This window comes from Trichosurus vulpecula, chromosome 1, assembly GCF_011100635.1.
Source record: "Trichosurus vulpecula isolate mTriVul1 chromosome 1, mTriVul1.pri, whole genome shotgun sequence".
NCBI classification, from domain to species: Eukaryota; Metazoa; Chordata; class Mammalia; order Diprotodontia; family Phalangeridae; genus Trichosurus; species Trichosurus vulpecula.
This window is the reverse complement of record NC_050573.1, coordinates 157,473,601-157,494,084: the sequence shown is the minus strand read 5'-3', so window position 1 is coordinate 157,494,084 and position 20,484 is coordinate 157,473,601. Positions and strand designations below refer to the sequence as shown.

Sequence of the window (20,484 nt, the reverse complement as noted above, 5' to 3'; positions counted from 1 at the left end):
CTCTCTCCTAAACTCTAGTTCCATATCACCAAATGTCTATTGCACAGTTCTGACTTGATGTCCTATAAGCATCTCAAACTCAATATGTCCAAAGAGAATTCATTTTCTTTTCCTCCAAATTCTCTCTCCTTCCCAATTTCCATATTTTTCTTGAAGTCACATTCATCCTTCTTGCCACCCAAGTTTGGAACCTTGCAGTTGCAAACTCCAAGGAGTTTAGGACCACAAAATGCCTCCCTCTCCCTTATCTTCTGTATCCTTCGGTTTCCGTGTTTTGTTAATTTTACCTTCACAACTTCTTTTGTATCCATTCCCTTCTTGCCATTTACATGACTACCACCCTAAAGCAAGCCTTTATCATCGTTCACCTGTATTGTTGTCATACTACATGTTTTGGCCTCAAATTTCAGTCTGCCTTCCTTAGAATACAAATTTCCTTAAGCACATATCTAATCACTTTATTTTCCTATTAAAAGATTTCCATGATACTCTATTCCCTCGAAGATAAAAACAACAACAAACCCCTCCTCATCCTGAGACTTAATATCCCTCCAGACTTATTTCATAGTGAAGTAGTATTTAATAGTTAGTCAAGGATTGCATCTTCTTTTTAATTGCAGCTGCAGCCCACCTGTTTTCAAGAGATCCCTGAGTATATGACTGTGGCTATAAAATAATGCAGTTAACTTGCCATTGAGGAGTTTATTAAAGCCAATCTCATTCTTTGACTGCCCATTCTATGTAACACACTTTAATTGGCATTGTAAGAGATACAAAGGTGAATGATATATGGTCCTTGCTCATTGCTTTCAAAAAATAGAGAAGCAAAGGGAGAGGTATTCATGAGGTAGGAGGACAAATGGAAGAAGTAGACAGCTACATGTATGACCGACTGTGAAAGTGGAGATACGATGAAAGTCCTCTTGGAGTTCAGTTTGGGGAGAGTTCAGACCCCCTGGAGAGAATAGGCAAAAAGTTAATGAGAGAATTGATGTTTCAGCCAAGTCCAAGTGAAAGGTCACTAGAATCAGAGGATGCAGGTTTGAATCCTACCACTGATATTTACTACCTGTGTGGCCTTGGACAAATCACTTAAATGCCCTGGGCCTCATGTTTCTTCCTTGTAAAATGAGGAGGAGGAGACTAAGAGGGCCTCTGAGGTGCTTTCTAATACTATGATTGTGTGATTAGGAAGGATTTTAAAGCAGGCGTAGATTGGGGAGGATACTGTTTTTGCCTTGACATCTGTGTTCTCTGAGGGGAATCACCGATTTATGGGTTTAGAGGGAAAAAAAGATTTATTTCTTTGGCTGAATGAGTCACATATATTTGTCATTCTTATCATTTAAAGGAATTTTCTAATTTTTTTTTGAAAAGATAATTTTAGAGTTGGGATCCACAAGTCAGAAACTGCTTACTAATTAAGTAAAATCAGCTTGTATAACTTACTTCTTCCGGTCTTGATCCTAAGATCTGGGAAGGAGGCTCTCTCCTTAGGACAGAGGTGGAGAGCTACTAGATCAGACTTGTATACATGGTCAGATGTGGTCGCTCTCTGAAGTGTTTTTGTTTAATTGTTTTTCTTCATTACAGGAAAGGATTCGTTTTGGGTGTTGGGGAGGGTAGGGAGGAGGACAATTTCCAGAATTGACTGGTATAAATACAAAAAGTGTGCATTTTAAAAAAAGACATGGAGAGTAGGGCCATAACTGTGTAAGAAATAGTACTAGCCATTTGGTTCAAAATCCATTTCTTACCCTGTCCTATTTTTATTGTTGCTGTTGGAGCCCGGGTGGAGTAAGAGGGGTATAGTTATAGCTTTGTGATACCAGAACATATGGATTGGGTGAAAATTCACATCTCAGATCCAGATGGCTTGTCCAAAGGTCAAACATTTAGATACTTTAAGATATCTGTATGTTGACTGATTTTTTTTTGGTTTTACTGTTCAACCAACTGTTTGGTATGAGGTAAACACAGAACATAATGAAACAATATGAGAGAAGAATATGAGCATATTTTTATTATCCTTTTTGTACCTCGTTGCATGTTGTCTCTTCCATTAGATTTTGAGCTCCTTGAGAGCAGGGACTGTCTTTTGCCTTTTGTGTGTGTGTGGGTGTGTGTGTGTCCCTAGTGCATAGCACTGTACCCAGCATATAGTAAGTTCTTATTAAATGTTTATGGACTGAATGCCTAAACCATTCCCTAATGAAATCTAAATTGGCACACCACTCTTTCTTCCTTTGGGTAACCCCTATTTGAGAGGCAACATGATATAGTAACTAGAGAGCAAGCTTTGGAGTCATGATACGGAGTCAGTTAACTCCACTGAAGTGTGACCCTTGGAAAATCACTTGGTCTCTCTCAGTTTCAATTTTCTCATCTGTAAAATGGGGATCATAAAATTATCAATGATAACCAATTTTAATTAAAATACATTTGCTATTCTTATCATTTAAGGGAATTTTCTATTTTAAAATAAAATTTAAGAGTTGGAACTCACAGGTCCAAAACTGCTAAGTAAACTTGGTTTATTTAACTTAATTCTTTCTGTCTTGATCGTAAGTTCTGGAAAGGAAGCACCCGTCTTCAAGGTGGAGAACTACTAGGTCAGGATGTTGTATGCATTGTCAGATTCAGTCATTCTCCAAAAATTTCTAACTCCTTTTCTTTGTTACAGGAAAGGATTTGGGCATTGGGGTAGTAGGGTGGGAAGGGGGAAGGATCATTTCCAGAATTCACTATGATATAACTACAAAAATATCAATTAGAAAAAAAGATCTAGAGAATAAAGCCATTTCTATGTAAGTATTTTAACTGCGCTGACCTCAGAATTGTAAAGATTGATTGAGATTATGAATGTTAAGAGCTTTGTTAACCTTAAGGTGCCATGTTAAAGTCAGTTTTCAAATACACCTTTAAGAGAAGATCTTAAAGAAGGGCTTTGAGCAAGATATTAAATAGAGTAATTTTTAGCTTTATTACTTCTAAGATAATTTACTGTGGATGTTTAAAAATTGCTATTAACATTTTTCTATATTTTCTATATTGTTTCTACATATCTTTCTAAATGTTTCTCCATGTCTATAAATTAAGTTTTATAATGTTTTAAAGGCTCTCCCACAGGGGAAATATATGTAGTACATATAAAAGGATGTTATGGAAGAAAACAGTTCTTTTAGCTGAGATTCAGTTTCAAAAATGTATTTTTTTCATAAGGAGTTTAGGGACATAAAATATACCTTAAGAATTCATTAGTTAAAAGGCATTGAAACACATTGGAGAAAAAGTGTGCCCCTGGTGAAGTGTTCTTGTCCATACCGCGAGTGAGAGAAGGAATGGTAAAAAGGAGGAGCGTACATCCTAAGACCCTTAGAGCATCTGTGAAGGTCTCTGGAACCCTGAAATGGTGATGAATCAAAATCCGGTGACACTGCTAAGTGTGTGTGTGTGTGTGTGTGTGTGTATGGCGGGGCGCAGCTCAGTCAGTGGGATGTAACTTCCTGAGAGTGAACAAATTGACTAGGGTTCGTGGAATTGCAGGCTGACCCTACATCGTGGGGATACATCTGACACAAAGGGAGTAGTACACCTTTGTGTCCTGGTAACACAAGAAGGTGAGAGATCCTTTGGAACAAACCAGAAATACCAATACGCCACCTGCTAAAAAGACTTCGGTGCAGAAGCACTGACCACTAAAGCAGACAAATCACAGATGTGCATGAAATAGACTGAAAACTGGAATACTTTTGTTATTCTCCAATAGTATCTGATAAGAGGAATGGAAATGGATCTCACCAGTTCTAGGCAAAGAAAGGAGCCATACTGTGTTTGTCAGCATACCCTCATTTCCAGATCACACAATAAGGTGTTGTTGACCAGTGTAGGCATATCAATAAATAAAAATAAATAAACAAATAAGTATATTACTAGGCTTAGATGAGATGAAATATAAGATAAAATACAGATCTAAACAGGGGCAAGCTGAAAAAACTCAGATCATGGAAATCAATCAGCAAGCATTTATAAAGCACGTTCTATGTGTCAGCTTCTGGGGATATAAATGCAATGAATAAAATAATGCATACTTTCAAGGTGCTTATAATGGAAAATCATATGCAGATGTGTATATGCATATAGATTCATATATACACATATGTGATATACATTTGAACATATATATTACATACACATATATACAACCATGCACAGGTATGTACGTGTATGCATATATAAACATATGAAATATTGTAAGTATATGCAGAATAAATAGAAAAAATAAATAAATACAAATTAACTATAAGGTAGTTTGGAGGGAGGGCCCCAGCAGTATGAGGTTCAGAAAAGGCTTCATGTGGAGGGGGTACTTGAGCTGGCTCCTGGAGAAAGAGGTGAGAAGGGACTGTATTCCCAGCACAGGTGACAGCCATTGAAGAGGCTCAGAGATAAGTACATTAAAAACAAAAATTCTGGAGTGTGTGTGGGGAGGTGGGGGTGGAGAGGAGCAGCTTGTACAAATGGGAGATAGCGTATCAGGTGCTGTAAACATGAAGAACTCCTTTGTCTTCTTGAGTACCAAGGTGGCAGTCTCTCAGAATTTGAGGAGAGCAATAATGTGCAATGAGCCTAGAAAGGAAGATGGGAAACAGATCATGAGTGCCCAACTAGAGTGATATTCAGAAGATTAAATGTAGCAAATTCAACCTTATTTTAGTAATGACTGTTTGTATTGGAAGTTAGTGATATGTTTATATATGTGTGTGTGTATATATATAATATACACTATATAGATATATAACATGCACACACATATGTATGTATCACACACAAAAACAACATATATGTGTGCTTATATTTGTGTATGTATGTGTATATATATACATATACAGTGTATGTATATATGTGTGTATATCTATGTATATATCCCATGTAAATGCCTTTAAGTAGCATTAACCATTGTTAACGTCTGTCAAGAAAGTTTGTTCAAGTCATTGATGAATCATGAGGCACATGTGGGGCTTTGTGCCTGCTCCATGTTTTTGGCTATCTTGATAAGACACTAAATTAATTCAGTTGAAGGACGATTTTCGTGGCTTATTTATATGTATGTGTTTTTGTTTCCATCCTATTTTCCAACTTCTCAGTGACCTTCTTGAAGTCAGCACAGTTCCCAGCATATAGCAGCTAATGGATAAATGCTCACTAAATTGAATGGAATTGGCTGAACCTGATAGTAAAAATTAAACATTTTATTTTAAAATGTGGTAGGGCTGACATGATGGTTGTTAAGAAAGTACTACATACTTCTGTGTTCATTGGCTTACTCTGACTTATCTGTATATTTAATGGCATGGACTTAAGCTTAGGCCAGTTATTACTTTTCTTTGCCTTAGTTACCCTGATTTAGGGCTCTTTAAGTGAGGGGCTCATCATTTTATCTTTTTTATATTACCAGAACAGATATTTATAACATTGGAGCTTATGAATTGTCAAAGTGTAATAGTTTCTTCTAACATCATCAGTTCTTAACTGAGAAAATGTTGGCTGGAGACTTAGTAAAAGAGTAATTTCATCCTTTCCTTTTTTCCCTACTGTTAAATTTATAACTCCTCTACTAAGATTGGCTGGCCCAAGTGAGCAATATTACATTAAATGTCTTTCTTACGTTAGGTCTTTTCTGCTTGCAAATAGATTATTTGATATTTCAGACTGGAAATCCACAGACGTCTCAAACTCACCATGTCCTAAATTGAACTCATCATGCTTTACCCCAAACTCATCTTTCTTCTGAACTTTTTTATTTCTGTTGAGGGCACTACCACCCTTTCAGTTACCCAGTGACACAGACATTATCCTTGACTTCTCATTTGCTCTTTTATCCAATCAGTTATAAAATCTTGTTGCATCTATCTCCACAAATCTTTAATTCATTCCTTTTATCTTCATACATGATTAACAATCTAGTTCAGGCCCTTAAAACTTCTTGCCTGGATGATTATAATATTCGTCTAATTGGTTTCCTTTCCTTAAGATTCTTTTTTCTTCTAACCATCCTCTGCATAGTGGCCAAAGTAATTTTCCTATGGTGCAGGTTTGACCATGCTACTCCCTTACTTGATAAACTCCAACGGCTCCCTATTACTTCTAGGAAAAAAATATTAATTCCTCTTTTGGGTTTTTAAAACCTTTTACAAATTACCCAGAATGCTTTTCTAACTTTAGAATATATTAATGAGATCAATTATCCCCTTTCTGCACAGTTTAGCTAAATTTATCTACTTATACAGGTAATCCATCTCCCATCTGTGTGCTTTTGCACTGGCTGTACTTCATGCAATCTATGCTGACCTTTGCCTTTTAGATTCCCTTCTTTGTAAAACTCCTGTTTGGGGAGAGGAGGAGAAAGAAGAAAGATAGAAGGAAAACAAGAGGAGTAGAAGAGAGAGAGAGAGAGAGAGAGAGAGAGAGAGAGAGAGAGAGAGAGAGAGAGAGAGAGAGAGAGAGAGAGCTCTTCTTCCTGGGCTCATAGTTAAGTTTTCCTTTTCAAATTTACTCTGTGTGGTACACTCTTTGATAGTGAACACTTGTTTAGAATTCTACAAAAAAAACCCAACAAAACAATAACTTATCTGCTTTTTCTAGAGACAAAAAACATTACAAAAGTTAAGTATAACAAATAAACAAAATTTAAAGAGAACAAGAAACTCCCAGGGGTAATTGATGCCATTTACCAGGAGATAATTATTAGTCAGGGGATGAAGAGGAAGTAGAATGGGGCTAAATTTCTCAGGTCACAGTAGTAGCACCAATCATGGAAACCACAAAATTCCATCCAGACAGATCACTCTTTAAGTGCATAAGTAATCCAGACTGAGTCCAACGGCTCATGATTACATGCAGTTTGACATAGTAGAGCCCTTCACTTGCAGTGAGCTGGCCTCGAGTGCTGACCCAGGACAACATTCCCAAGGCTTCTCCCACTCCCAAGCTTTCAGCCTTCTGTGACTATTCAATCCCTTCTTTCCAACTGGGAAAAACTGTACTTTCCATCAGTCCCCTTCCTCATGAGGGGCTCTTTTTTACTTTAAGCCTTTCCAGTAGTGTTCAACTCTTCATGTGTATTGTTCCCTTCTTAAAAGCCAGTCATAATTTTGTTCCTAACCTAACCATTGCTGTCCCCTTCTTAGGAAATAGAGACAAGATATTCTTTTGGATTCCTAATCTTTTGATTCATGTGCTTAATTTTTTCTTTATGTTGTTAGAAGAGTTGGAGATGCTAAAGATCAAGTTTCTGGGGGTGATCTTGAGTTTGGTCCTCCTCCATAATTTTCAGAGCACAATATAAACTCCTTATTCATTGATATGCCTATAAATATAACACACACGTTCACGTATGAGGCATGGTGGATAGAAAACTCAGTGTGGAGTGAGGAAGATCTGAGTTCAGATGTGTTCTTAGACACTTAGTAGGTATGTGTCCCTGGGCAAGTTATTTAATTTTTGTCTGCCTATTGCAAAATGGGGATCACAATACACTTATCTTCCAGAATTATTGTGAAGATAATTAAAACAATATCTGTAGCATGCTTAGCATAGTGTCTGGCATATAGAAGGTATTTAATGAATGCTCTTCCATCTCCCTTCCCCTTTGTGTGTGTGTGTGTGTGTGTGTGTGTGTGTGTGTGCAATCTCTCTCCCTGATAAAATTTAAGCATCTCACAGGCATGGAATGTTTCATTTTTGTCTTTGTATTCTCAGCACCTGGCACAGAGTAGGCATTTAATAAATGTTTGTTGATTTTCTCCTTCCCCCTCTTCATCCTATATGTGACAAAAGAAACAATTGTGATTAAGAGAGGCAAGATATAATTAATTATAACTTGCAATTATATATGGGCACTAGGAAACATTTTGAGCTTAGTATGAATGTGGAAATTCATTGACAGTAAGTGTAACCAGGTGGTGTAGTGCCTGGAGTCAGGAAGACTTATCTTCTTGAGTTCAAATCTGGCATCAGACACTTACTGCTGTGTGACCCTGGGCAAGTCACTTAACCCTGTTTGCCTCAGTTTTCTTATCTGTAAAATGAGCTGGAGAAGGAAATGGCAAGCCAGTCCTGTATCTTTGGCAAGAAAACCCCAAATGGGATTTTGAAGAGTCAGATGTGACTGAAAACTACTCAACAACAACATTCATAGCAGAAATTACTTCAATAAATAAGTTGGGGACATAATTTTTAAGAGTAACCCCAAAGACACATACCCATTCCAAAGACATACACGCACGTTCTTTCATGTGGCTTTACTTTATTATCTAGTTAAACCTTGATATGAATCCATGTAGCTCTCTTTTCTCCATAGAATCAGAAGGAAAGTGAGGGGAAGTATTATTGCCTACTTCTTTACTAGTACAAAAGAAGAGAAGGAAAAAGTAAGAATTACCTGCTCTTCTTCTGATCACTGGAGTTGAAGGGTTGAACAGGAACACTATGCATCCTTATATCTGCCATCTCGTCATTCTAGTCAGGTCACGTGTAATTATCTCTCTTCTTAGGAGAGTCTTAATGTCTCAAGCTGCCCTACTCCCTAAAGACTGAAGGTGAAATCAGTCCTTGCATTGTGCTCTTTATTCTAGGCTAGGTCTTGAGGGTCATAATGGGTATTTCCCTTTTGTAACGGACATAGCAATTTTGAATCAAGGAGATCTAACACTGTTAACAACAGAAAATCACTTCCTCTCATGAGCCCTTGCTGGCCCTTTAACTGAAGTCTCTTGTTATGGCAGGGTTGAGTGGGGGAGAAGCATTTTATTGTACCTTCCACCAGCCCTCCCCCTTTTCCCCATTCTTAAACAACTAGAAGGTAATGCAATGTGAACTGATAATTACTATGTTACTATGAAAGATAATGAAGCAAGTAGGCTCCTAATATCACTGTATTATTTGTATTTTTTAAATTCTATTTGAGTCTACAGAGTTGATTTGAGGCAGAAATTTTTGTTCCTGTTCTACACAATAAATCTGTTTATTGGTTACTTAAGCTTTTATTCCTCCTTTGCTCTCCCACATTTACTTATCATAGTTTATCTGTCAAGATTTCTGGGATGGAATTGACTGAAGACTTTGAGACATACAGGGAAATTTTCCTTAAGCAAAAGTGATTTTTTTTCCCTTCATATCAACCACCTGAAACTACCTATTAATTTTGTGACCATAAAAACTATTCATCTTCTCTGCATCTCAGTTTCTTCATTTGTCAAGTGGAAGGGGTAGGAATAAATGATCTTTAAGCTCCCTCCAAACTCTAAAAGCTTGTGATACTGAAAAGCTCTCAACTTTCTTCACAAATATTGGGCAAATTTTCCATCTCCTTGATTTCATCATTTAGTTTTTTTTTTCAAGTCCCATGGGCAGGAATGAAGAAAAAAATGAAAATAAATCCTTTGAATGAGAATATAAGGATTTTTTAATGTTTACTATCAGAATTTCCAAAGGAGCAAGTTAAATATGTTTCTTATTTTCAAGTGACATGGTAATGCAGTACAATTTAGCTGTTCTTTCCTTTTATTCTCTCTTCTCCCAGCAAAACTGTCCCTGTTTTCTCACACAGATTTACGAGTTCTCCCATTTAATAGCTAGCATATATATGCCACTTTGATATTTGTAAATTGTTTTGCATGTTATTTCATTTGTTCCTTCTAACAGGCCTGTGAAATAGGTTCATACTAATATCACCTCATTTTACAGATGGGGAAACTGAGGTTCATTGGAGGTAAAGGACTTGCCTATGGTCATTTGGCTAGTATGCATCTGAGACAGTATTTCAATTCAGGTTTTCGTGACTCCATTGGAAACACTCTATCCAAGATGCTACTGGAGTGTCACATTTGGAGCTATTTTATTAATGTCATTGCTAAAAGTTTTGTTGTTGATCGGTCATTTTCAGTTTTGTCCAACTCTTCTTGACTGCATCTGGGGTTTTCTTGGCAAAGATACAGGAGTGGTTTGCCATTTCCTTCTCCAGCTCATTTTACAGAAGAGGATACTCAGGCAAACAGGATTAAATGACTTGCCCAGGATCACACACAGATAGCTAATAAGTGTATGAAGCCAGATTTGAACTCAGGAACATGATTTCTTCCTGACCCCAGGCCAGGCATTCTATTTACTGTGCCATCTACCTGCTGGTTAAGGTTAAGGCTTTGTTTTTAGTCTCCAGATTTGAAAGGAGCCTCAGGTTGGTTCTTTAGATAGATTCTCATATCCCATGGCCTACTTATTCCAGTTATTAAAAATGAAGGCTTTCCCATTTTTCTTTCGAAGCAAATCCATTCTAGAGGAAAGTTCATGAAATAGGTTATTTCTTGAGATCTTTTGCAGTCCAGTGATTCTGTAATTATGGATTATTTTGAATTAAAAACTATTTCTAGAATACCAAGGGCTAATAAAATGAAGCTTACGAATCTGTAAGTCTTATGGTTAATTCTGTCATGTCCTTTAGATATCATTAAAGGACAGTAAAATGTGACTTGATGGCAATATTACCAATATTCAGTTTAAGGGAATCTTATATAGCAGGCATGTACCACCAAACATTGTTAATCGGATCCGTGAAAATGTTATCTTATGGGACACTATTGCAGAGCACAATTACCTCCATAGGATCATAGTTTTAAAATGGAGATGTGATCCTGGACAGCCAAAATTCAAGAGAGAAAAGCTTAACATCAGTCTCTAAGAGTAACATTTCTTCACCTGGGGTCAGTGAACTAGAAAAAAAAGAGCATTGTGATAACAACATTTCAGTACAATTGGTTTCCTGCATAATCCTATGTATTTTATTTTTCACAATTAAAAACATTATTTTGAGAAAGGGTCCATGGAATACACAAGACTGCCAAAGGGATCAATGAGACAGCTAGGTGGCATAGGGGTTAGAGTACTATATCTGAGTCAGGACAAAGCTAGCCTTAGACACTTACCAAATGGTATGGCTCTAGGCAAGTCATTTAAAGTCTCTCTCCCTCCATTCCCTCATCTGTAAAAAGGGGATAGTAATGGCACCTACCTTCTAGGATTGCTTTGAGGATAAAATAAGATATTTGGAAAGTGCTTTGGAAATCCTGAAGTGCTATATAAATGCTAGCTATTATTATTAATATAGTCACAAAATAGTTAAGAACCCCTGCTTTAGAAGGAACAAAGACTATACTAGGAAACTGAGGGGTATAGTCTGCTGGTTGGAGTCCTTTTGAAATACTCCCAAGGTATGGAGACCTTGCATCCCAAGTCATCAGAGGAAATCATGGCTGATGAGCAGCCAAGTGGAGGAGAACTTGGGACTTAACCTGGATAGTGAAGTACTAGAGAGATAATGTGGGAGAGAGGCAGATAAGGGAGGTAGAGGAGAAGCACAGATGAATTTGGACTCCTGAGGGAGTGATGAGGAAGACATTTGCTGAGACTGAGGGAAGGGGCCACAGAATCCAGTGACATCCTTGAAAGGAGATGGGAAGTGGAGCTCTTTCCTTCTTCAGAGTCTGCCAACTTTTAGTTTTGCAACCGGAGATGATGAGTTTCAGATGAGTTTGGACTTTTGTGTCTAAAAAAAATAAATCTAGCTTCCACACCTTGGAAAGACATCATCTGTTTCTTCATAAGAGCAAAGCAATGGGAAAGTACTGAGCCCTAATGCATCTCACTGAAGGAGAGGCAAATTGGTTAGAACTAAATCCTACGGGTTCAGGAAACAAATCTTCCCATCCTCCCTTCAAGAAATTATGGGAATAGAGAAACCAAGGGGAAATGCCTAGGAACTTCCTTCTGAGTGTTTACCTGGACCTGAAAGAATGGTGAATTATATAACTGATTTGAACTGGGTGCTGGACCTGAGCCAGGCTAGTTTATAGGGTTTGCCCAAACTACTATAGAAAAATTTCATAATTTAGGTTAGAGTTTGGTTGTAATTTATTAATGATTCCACTGTGTTTGTTGGTCTAGTTTTATACAGAGTATGTCTATCTTGAAACCTCTTCATTAGAATTTTGAGTGTACGATATGCCATGCGGAAGAACTCCTGGTCCGACAATGGACTTTTCCATTACACCAAGCATAAATAATATCGTCTTTGAATTGTGAAAAATAGCTGTATATTTAGCTTACATGGCACCAAAAGATTGTGCCATTTTAAGTAACCATTTAGCCATTTATCACTGTAAAATTATGAATCATCATTAATTAATTGCTTTGTTAATCTAAAATAACATTGTTACCTGCTTTTCAGTGAGGATTGCTGTTGCAAAGTGTCCAAAGGGTATTATAACAAACAGCCCAATATCATTGATAGAATTTTATGAATAGTTAACAATCAAATGTTATGAAAGTTTTACAGATACCATTAGAAATTATTTTATATATTTGTGGTTATGAAGAAAAGAAGAGGAGGAAGGAGAAGGAGAAAAAGAAGGGAAAGTTAAAGACCAGAGAAACAGAGGAAGTGACGCCCATTTTTGTAGTGTTTTTATAGTTTTTAAACCACTTTTAGATACATTATCATGCTCAGAGCAATTGCCTAAGATATACAGTTCAGGTATTATGTACCTATTTCACAAAAAAGGCAAATGATTCTTACGGCAGTTAACATGGCTTGTCCAAGGCCAAACAGCTAACAAGTAGAGAATCCAAGACATCAGAAAATATCGAATGAATGAATAAGCATTTATTAGGCACTTCATATGTGTCCTAGGCAATATCCTAGGTATTAGGGATACAAATTCAAAACCGAGATTGTCCCTGTCATCAAGTATCTTGCATTCTAATTGGAAAGAAAAATGCATTTAAGAAGGAGTGGTATCCAGGTGTAAGGACAAGCAAAGTGGGACTTTTTGCTGTTTTTCCTTTTGGAGTGCTTCTTAGCACTAAGGCATTCAAGTGCCTTTGACTGAGTCTTGCCATTGTTTGAATCGAGTCTTTGAATCAAGAGTCTTTGGTGACCTGGTTAAGTCAAGAGAAAGCCTAAGTCACATGAGTTTGAGTCACATGGTTGTGACATCCCCTGACCCTGAAGAAGTATATATATACTTGGAGGGTAGCATTTTGCTTTGGGCCTCACTCATTGGAAGAGTTTTTGTGTGATTTGGCCAGACAAGCCTCTGGGTAGCTGTTAAGGTGTTGGTGGTTTTCTCTCTGTGGTAACTATGTATGTATTGCTATGGACAGACAGAAGCCCTGTCTGCTGATTTGTGTTATTTCCTCTGTTTATATAATTTCTGCTTATAATTCTGTTTGTGTTTTCTCTGAAGTTCAGGGTGCTGACTTTTTCCCCTGAACTAAGTGAATGATATATGTATGTTTAGTTCAAGTGAGATTGTAAATCCTTAGAAAAGCAGATCAAAGAACCTGTGCTAGCAGCCTTCTTGTGTGCTGGTGTTGTTGGTCTTACACCTTCACAGCAGCTGTAAGCAGCATTGTTGTTACACCAGGGAAGAGAGTTTTGGTCTGGGGTGTCACAAGGATGGCAAGTTGATCCATAGAGTAGTCAACTAATATGCCCTGATATGCAAAAATAATGATATTGTTGATTTAATTATAATTTCTAGTGCAAAAGGTAGAAAGTGGTAGTAGGGAGGGGACATACAGTTAAGATATTTTTTGCAGTTTGGCAAAGGAGGGGAGAGAGTAACAGGTGGAATTTTTTTGTTTGTAGTCTTTTGGGGTTCAACTAATCTCTCATGCTCCATTTGTTTGGTGGTATGATTGATGGATATACATAAAGCATCAACCACTCCAGCAGTGCCTTTGTAGAGAACCACCACAAAGGAATAGCTTGGATTGTTCTGTACAGAGAGCCAAAAGTAACGATGCAGATGCTATTGATACCAACTGTACTACCTCAGTGTGATTAGTGCCCTTAAGCAAACTATTGCTACATCTCTGAGTCCAGAGCTTGGTATGTGGCAGCTTTGTGTTGATGAACAACCCCAGTAATTTTGTTTCTGTGTGTTTCTGTTCTTGTGTCCCTGTAGATCTATGCCTATGTCTTTGAAAACATCAAGTCGGTTCAATTAGAAGCTCTGCTGTTGTCCTTGCTCAGCATCGTGGTGCTTGTTCTTGTTAAAGAGCTCAATGAACAGTTTAAAAGGAAAATTAAAGTTGTCCTTCCTGTCGATTTAGTTCTGGTAAGTAGGAAATCAACTATTAGGATTTCTGAGTACAAAGCTCACAGTTGTTTGAGGAATCTGCCAATGCTTACTATGTTGTCTATGGTTACCCACAGCTACACCTGCCTCTCATTAAAGGCAGGACTAATTTGCGTGGCTATACATTAATGTAAGAACAGGAAACAGTTTGAGTAAATAATTAAAAAAAGAAGTCACATATGTTTCCAATTTATAAAGCATTGCTCATATGTTTGTGATTTATCACACAAGTACAAGAACACAGCCTAAGATCGTAGTACTGTGAGACTCTTTTGAAGGCTATACTCGAAAAGTCGTGGGCATTATAACTGGCAAAGCAATATGAAGATGGTGTTGAAAATCTGTATTTTACTGATCTGGCATATAGATGTCATGGCTAATGTCCAAGAAACTGGCAAAAAGATATAAATGACTGGCAAATTAAAATTTGTCAATGGGGCCCATGTTGGAACTTATTTTATCTGCATAGTGGTGTTTTTATCTTTGATGTCTACTGTGTTAATCAGGGACTGTTAGCATAGTAAGGTGGTGTTTGTGGAACCTGGAAAAGGGTCCAAATTTTTCTAATGTTTAACATTTACTTCTAAGAATATTTGCTTTTTTTTTAAAGGATTTTGATGTTTGAAAAGCCTTAAATGACCACAGCTAAAAAAAACAAAACTATTAGGTCAAGAAGTGTCAATGCTAGCAAGGTCTCCCAATTCATTGACTGATTGCTAATTAAAATTAGTGGATTAATAAACATTTAGTCTCAATGTGTATTGGGAGTCATTCTTAAATGATCATTTATATCATTATGATATCCCTTTATAGTTTCAGTATTTTATAGAAATTCCATTAATTTGTAAAACTAGAGAGTGATATGCACTTGCTAGCCCCTCTTCATCACTCCTTTCTCTTCCTCAACTCTTTTCACTGTGAATTCCACTCCTATCATTCTACTGATACTTCTCTCTCCCAGGTTACTTGTAGGCCTCCTAATCATCAAATCCAATGACTTTTTTTCTACCCTCACACTCCTTGCCATTTCTGAAACAGTTTACTCTGTGGACAACTCCCACCTTCTTGATACTCTCCCAATATTAGTTTTTGATGACGTTGACTGTCATCATTCTCCTCTCATCTCTCTGTCTCTATCCAATTTCTTGTCTTCTAACTGACCCTTAAACATGGGAATTCCTGTGTTCTATCCTAGACTCTCTTCTCTTTTTCACTCTGCTTTCTTTGTTGATTTCATTCTCTACCACGTCTTCAAGGATCTCCCTTATTCAGATCACTCCTGAATATCTATTTTTTACTTCCCACCTCTCTTCTCTCATTCTTTCTCCAGAGCGCATTTCAGATGTCCAACTATTTATGGAGAGCCCTACTTAGATGGCCTACTGGCATCTTAAACTCAACACATCTAAAATTGAACTTGTCATCTTTCCCCACTAACTCTGCCCTTCCCATCCCTTCTATATCCTTGTTAGTGGATTCACCATTAACATCATTGGGGGTAACCAGTGGGCTTCAGACACATCAGTGAGTTAGAGGGATGTCTATCCCAAGCATGTGAAGACTTTCCCTGGTAGAATGGGAGGATGAGAACAGTTTGTCCTGAACAGCCATGAAAGCAGCTGAAGCAGGTACTGTGGAGCACTTAGAGCTTGTTGAGACATCCAGGAAGCCAAGGTCATCCGCTGCATCCTGGGCCTTTTCCAGTCATCCTGACTTTTGTCCTGCTACTGAACTTCTATGACTCTGCAAGAGAGAATGAAGGCTGACAACTTTGTGCAACTCTGTCTCACTTAAATGCAATTCATTTACAAGTAAAGACCTCACCCTGTGATGTGGGTCCTTGTCTGAAACAAAGGATAAACAACAATGGATTCACCATGCTTCAAGTTACTCGTACTCACAATCTCAGAACATCTTTGAATCTTCCCTCTCCTTCACTCCACACATTTAATAATTTTCTAAATCCTGTCATTTCTGCTTCTAAAATCTCTTTCACATCTGGCCCCTCCTTTCCACTCTACATGCAAGGCATATCACACTATTCCTTGTTCCTTGTTCTCAACCTAATGGCGCAGTGGATAAAATGATGGGCCTGGAGTCAGGGAGACCTGAATACAAATCTGGCCTCAGATGCTTAGTAGATTGTGACCCTGGGCAAGTCACTTAATCGCTGTTTGCTAAATGGAGAAAATAAGAACACCTACCTTGCAGAGTTGTTGTGAGGATCAAATTAAATAGTATTTGTAAAAAGTACTTAGCACAGTGCCTGATACATAGTAGATGCTTTATGAATGCTTATTCCCTTCCTTTCCTGTCATCCTACCCCTCTTCTGTCTTTTGCCTTTATTCTATTTTCAGTTTTTAGAAAAAATACCACCTCCCTCCCCAATTTATGTCTATTATTGTGATATCCATCCCTTCTTCCAAGTCCCAAATATCCATTTCAGATGCTGCCCTTTCCAAAAATCCTTATCTGACCCTCCCCCTTCCTTACTTTCTCCTCAGTACCTCCAGATTAAAGAGATGCTGTGGAGTAGTGTAGAAAGGGCACCTATTCTGGAGTGAGAGGATTTGGGTTCAAATCTTACTTTTGATGCTTTCTACCTGTATGACTTTAGGCAAATCAGGGCATCTCTGTGGGCTCATGTTTCCTTTTCTGTAGAATGAGGATTAGATGACCCTTCTCTAGTCCTCTCCAGCTCTAGATTTATGACCCTATCATTCCTCTGCTCTCCACTCTCTCATAGCAGTTCTCTTGGTTCTCCTTTGTCCTTAGTAGATACTATTTTATGTCATTTTATTTGCCCTTTCCTACTCTTCATGATTCAGTAGGCTCCTTGAAGTAAGAAGTTTCTGCATCATTTCTAATCTCTTTCTAGGGTCTGTCATAGTACCTTACATATAGTAGGAAGTTAATATATGTTTGTTGATTTGAAAACTGGCAGTTGGGAAAATTGTCCTTACAGAATGTATTTTGATGAGGTATTTCATAGAAAGATGATTCCCCCCCCCCAAATCTCTAAGATATTAAACCACTAAGGCTATTTGGACTCACCAAAAATATACACGTGTTTATAGCAATCTTCAGTATTATTTATTCTTCTTTGAAATATCCAGGTGGAGAAATGAAGTACCTCTCAGATATGTAAGTTCTATTATTAGTCAATAAATATTTATTAAGTGCCTGCTAGGTACTAGACACTCTGCTAAGCAGTGGGGTCCAAAGAAAGGCAAAAGACTGTCCCCACCCTCGAGAAGAGCTTACATTCTAATGGGGGAAACATACAAAAACACTTAAGGGAATGGGGAAGTTAGGAGACAAAGAGTACCAGGCATGGGGCATGATGGAGACCTGCAATTGAGTGGGAAATTATGAGATGGCTGTCCTGGGCCCCCTCTTTAAGTGGAGGATCAGGGAGGAGCTCTCTAATGTCCACCTGAGACTCACTTTCCACTTTCATGGAGTGAATACAGTAGTATTTGATCTGCCTACCTTAGAGGTTCTTGTGGTTGTCCTTTATTTTCGAAGAGGACCATGACATCAGGGAAATGATGATATTATTTGCAGTTGACTTTGATTTGAGTGAGGAAGGGCTGTGCAAGGTCTTGCTAGCCTTACTTTCTCCTCCAGAGCCATCCGGATCCAGTGACCAGATAGTCATCAGTATGACTGGAGATGACCTAGGATGCAATGGGATACCCTGGCCCTTTTAGGCTAAGGCCTTTTCAGGTACTCACTTAGAGTGAGGTAGCTCTGACAGTGCATATAGAAAGCCAACAAGTCAAGTCAATCAGCATTTGTTAAGCTAAGCATGAGAAACATGAATAGAAGTAAAAAGGAAACCGGTGTCTGCTCTCTAGGAGCTTACATTCAAAGGGGGCTGGGTGGGAATGCAGCACATAAAAGGAAACTTAAAAACAGGGGGCCAGGGTAGAAGGAAGAAGTCTAGTGTCAGGAGTGGGCTCAGAGAAGAATGAAGGAAGAATGGAGGTTTTAAAAGTAACTGACTGGAGGAAAGAGCCATAGGGGCAGAGGACTCTTCCATTATTCTTATTAGAATTGTATAGCTGCAAGGAATCTGTTCTGTACTCTTCATCTACATATGAGGAAACTGAGGCCCAGAGAGTGGAAATGAACTACCTAATATCACACAGGTCATTAGAAGAGGAAAAAACTCCCCATCTCCCTGTGGGCAGACCAGCACTTTCTGCTTTGCTGCCTTTTGTGAGGCCTATCTTGAGAGAAACAACCATATAACATAGATTAGACCAAAGCCAGGTGCAAATACATGTTTTGTAAATGCTTTTTTGGAGATGGATATGATTTTATTACACTACTGTGGAATCCAGAAAGCAAACTTGGTACAAACAAAAGGGATGCCCATCACTTCTGAATATAAAGTAAGGTTGCACTGATTACAAGAGGTCTGACTCACTTTGGGACACTGAAGTGATAAAGTGATAAAGGTGAATCACTATCTGTGGGAGACCAATTCAGTGACTCAGGTTAGGGTAACTCAATATCTTGACTATGTGACTTCTGCTGCATGTATTACAGATGTAACAGCTGACAAAGTCTCACATCTATGGAGCATCGCCTTTTGTAAGGCTAGTATAATTTCTTTACCTTGGGACCAGCTTTTCATGATTTTGAATTATAGTCCAATAAAATTCATTGATTGAGTTTCCATCAGTGTCAATCTGGTTATAGTTATATGGGAGGTAAGGATATATTTTAAGGCACATTCTCAGTACTGTTTTTTTTAACAATAGAGCTGTTATTGTCACGAGTTATTGAATGTCAACTTTGGAATATATTAGGTTTTGTTTTATTTTGATCTTGTTTTGTGACTAAAAGGGAACACTCTCCCAATGCTATGGAAGTTTATAATGTTAGTTAAAGACAACACAAAGAAGACAAATCTAAAGTGACATGTGGAAAATTCATAATCGTTTTTGCAAAGGTTAGCCAGTTGTGTTGAACAAATTTCTTGATGTCTACCCAACTTCTCACTAAATAACTAAAGCCCTTCAGTGATCAGTAGATTTTAGATGATACCTCTGTTAGGTACTTTTGTAAGTTAACAGTTTTCTTATTTAATGAGGTAACTATAATAACAAGCAGCCTAAAAGACAAAAAGTTGCCAGTCAGAATGCTGAGCTGAATAGGCTAATGGACTTGCCTGGATGGTATCTTTTATTCTTAAAACCTGGATTTGGAGGGAGAGCACTTGAATTAAAATTAAAGCTCTGTTCTTTCAACCTGTGTGACTTGTGTCTTAGCCTCAGTTGCCTCATTTGTAAAAATGAGATGGTTGGATTATGTGATCTCATAAAGTCCCCCTTGAGTGCCCAATCTATGGTCTTGTCTTTCCAGGCCATGTACATCTCTTAGTAACTTTTTTTTGCAAAGGGGAAGGCAGGGCAATTGGGGTTAAGTGACTTGCCCAAGGTCATACAGTTAGTAAATGTGTCACGTGTCTGAGGCCCGATTTGAACTCAGGTACTCCTGACTCCAGGGCCGGTGCTCTACTCACTGTGCCACCTGGCTGCCCCTCTAGTAACTTTTGAATGTGCTACTACAAACAGAGTATGGGGTGTGGTATACTTTAAATAAAACAGGGGTTTTTAACCTGGGATTCACAGACCTCTTCTGTGGATTGATTTCAGGAGATTTGTAAACTGGTGTAAGAAAAAAAATGCATGTTTACTTTCATTACCTTTGGTTTCCTTTGTGATCTTATCTATTTCATTTTATGTACTTGAAAACATTATTCTGACACAGGGGTCCATAGGTTTCCCAAGACTATCAAAGGAGTCCATGACACACAAAAAGTTTAAGTACCCGCATGTAGGACTTATCCTCACTGTGCCACTCACTACCAGTATGATTTTGGGCAAGACACCTAACTTATCCTGATTAGCTTCGGTTTCATCCTCTGGAAGATGAGCGTGCTATTACTTATACTGTCTGCCTCACAAAGTTGGGAGGGCAGGTCATGTCTGTAAAGTTCGAAGTGCTATGGAAATGAGTTACAATTATTATACGCGGGATTTAGTAAAAAAAATTATGGATGATACTGTTTTGAGGAACAATAGGGTTAACTAGCAATTGTACTTAGAAATCAGTCGTGTTGGTTTTTCCTTGATTTAAAATGTAATTTTTCTCAACAAATCCCAGTATCTACCTAGCAAATGTTTTCTCATTAAAAATACAAGGAAACATAAAAATGTTTACTTTTCAGCTGGTTATTGAGTATCTGTGAAGTCTTTAATGTTTCTTTTT

General features: G+C 37.9%; 1 protein-coding gene across 5 annotated transcripts in view; it reads left to right on the top strand.

The window, feature by feature from the left end:
• The window catches only part of SLC26A7 (solute carrier family 26 member 7), a 278,008-nt gene that overhangs the window by 177,093 nt on the left and 80,431 nt on the right, over positions 1 to 20,484 (top strand). For 4 of the 5 annotated variants that reach the window (XM_036741696.1, XM_036741699.1, XM_036741695.1 and 1 more), the window contains one exon: positions 14,025 to 14,177. The exons of the other annotated variant lie outside the window; for it this stretch is intronic. In XM_036741696.1, coding sequence (XP_036597591.1) covers positions 14,025 to 14,177 — 153 coding nt within the window. The remainder of the gene's footprint in view (positions 1 to 14,024; positions 14,178 to 20,484) is intronic. 5 annotated transcript variants of the gene reach the window in all.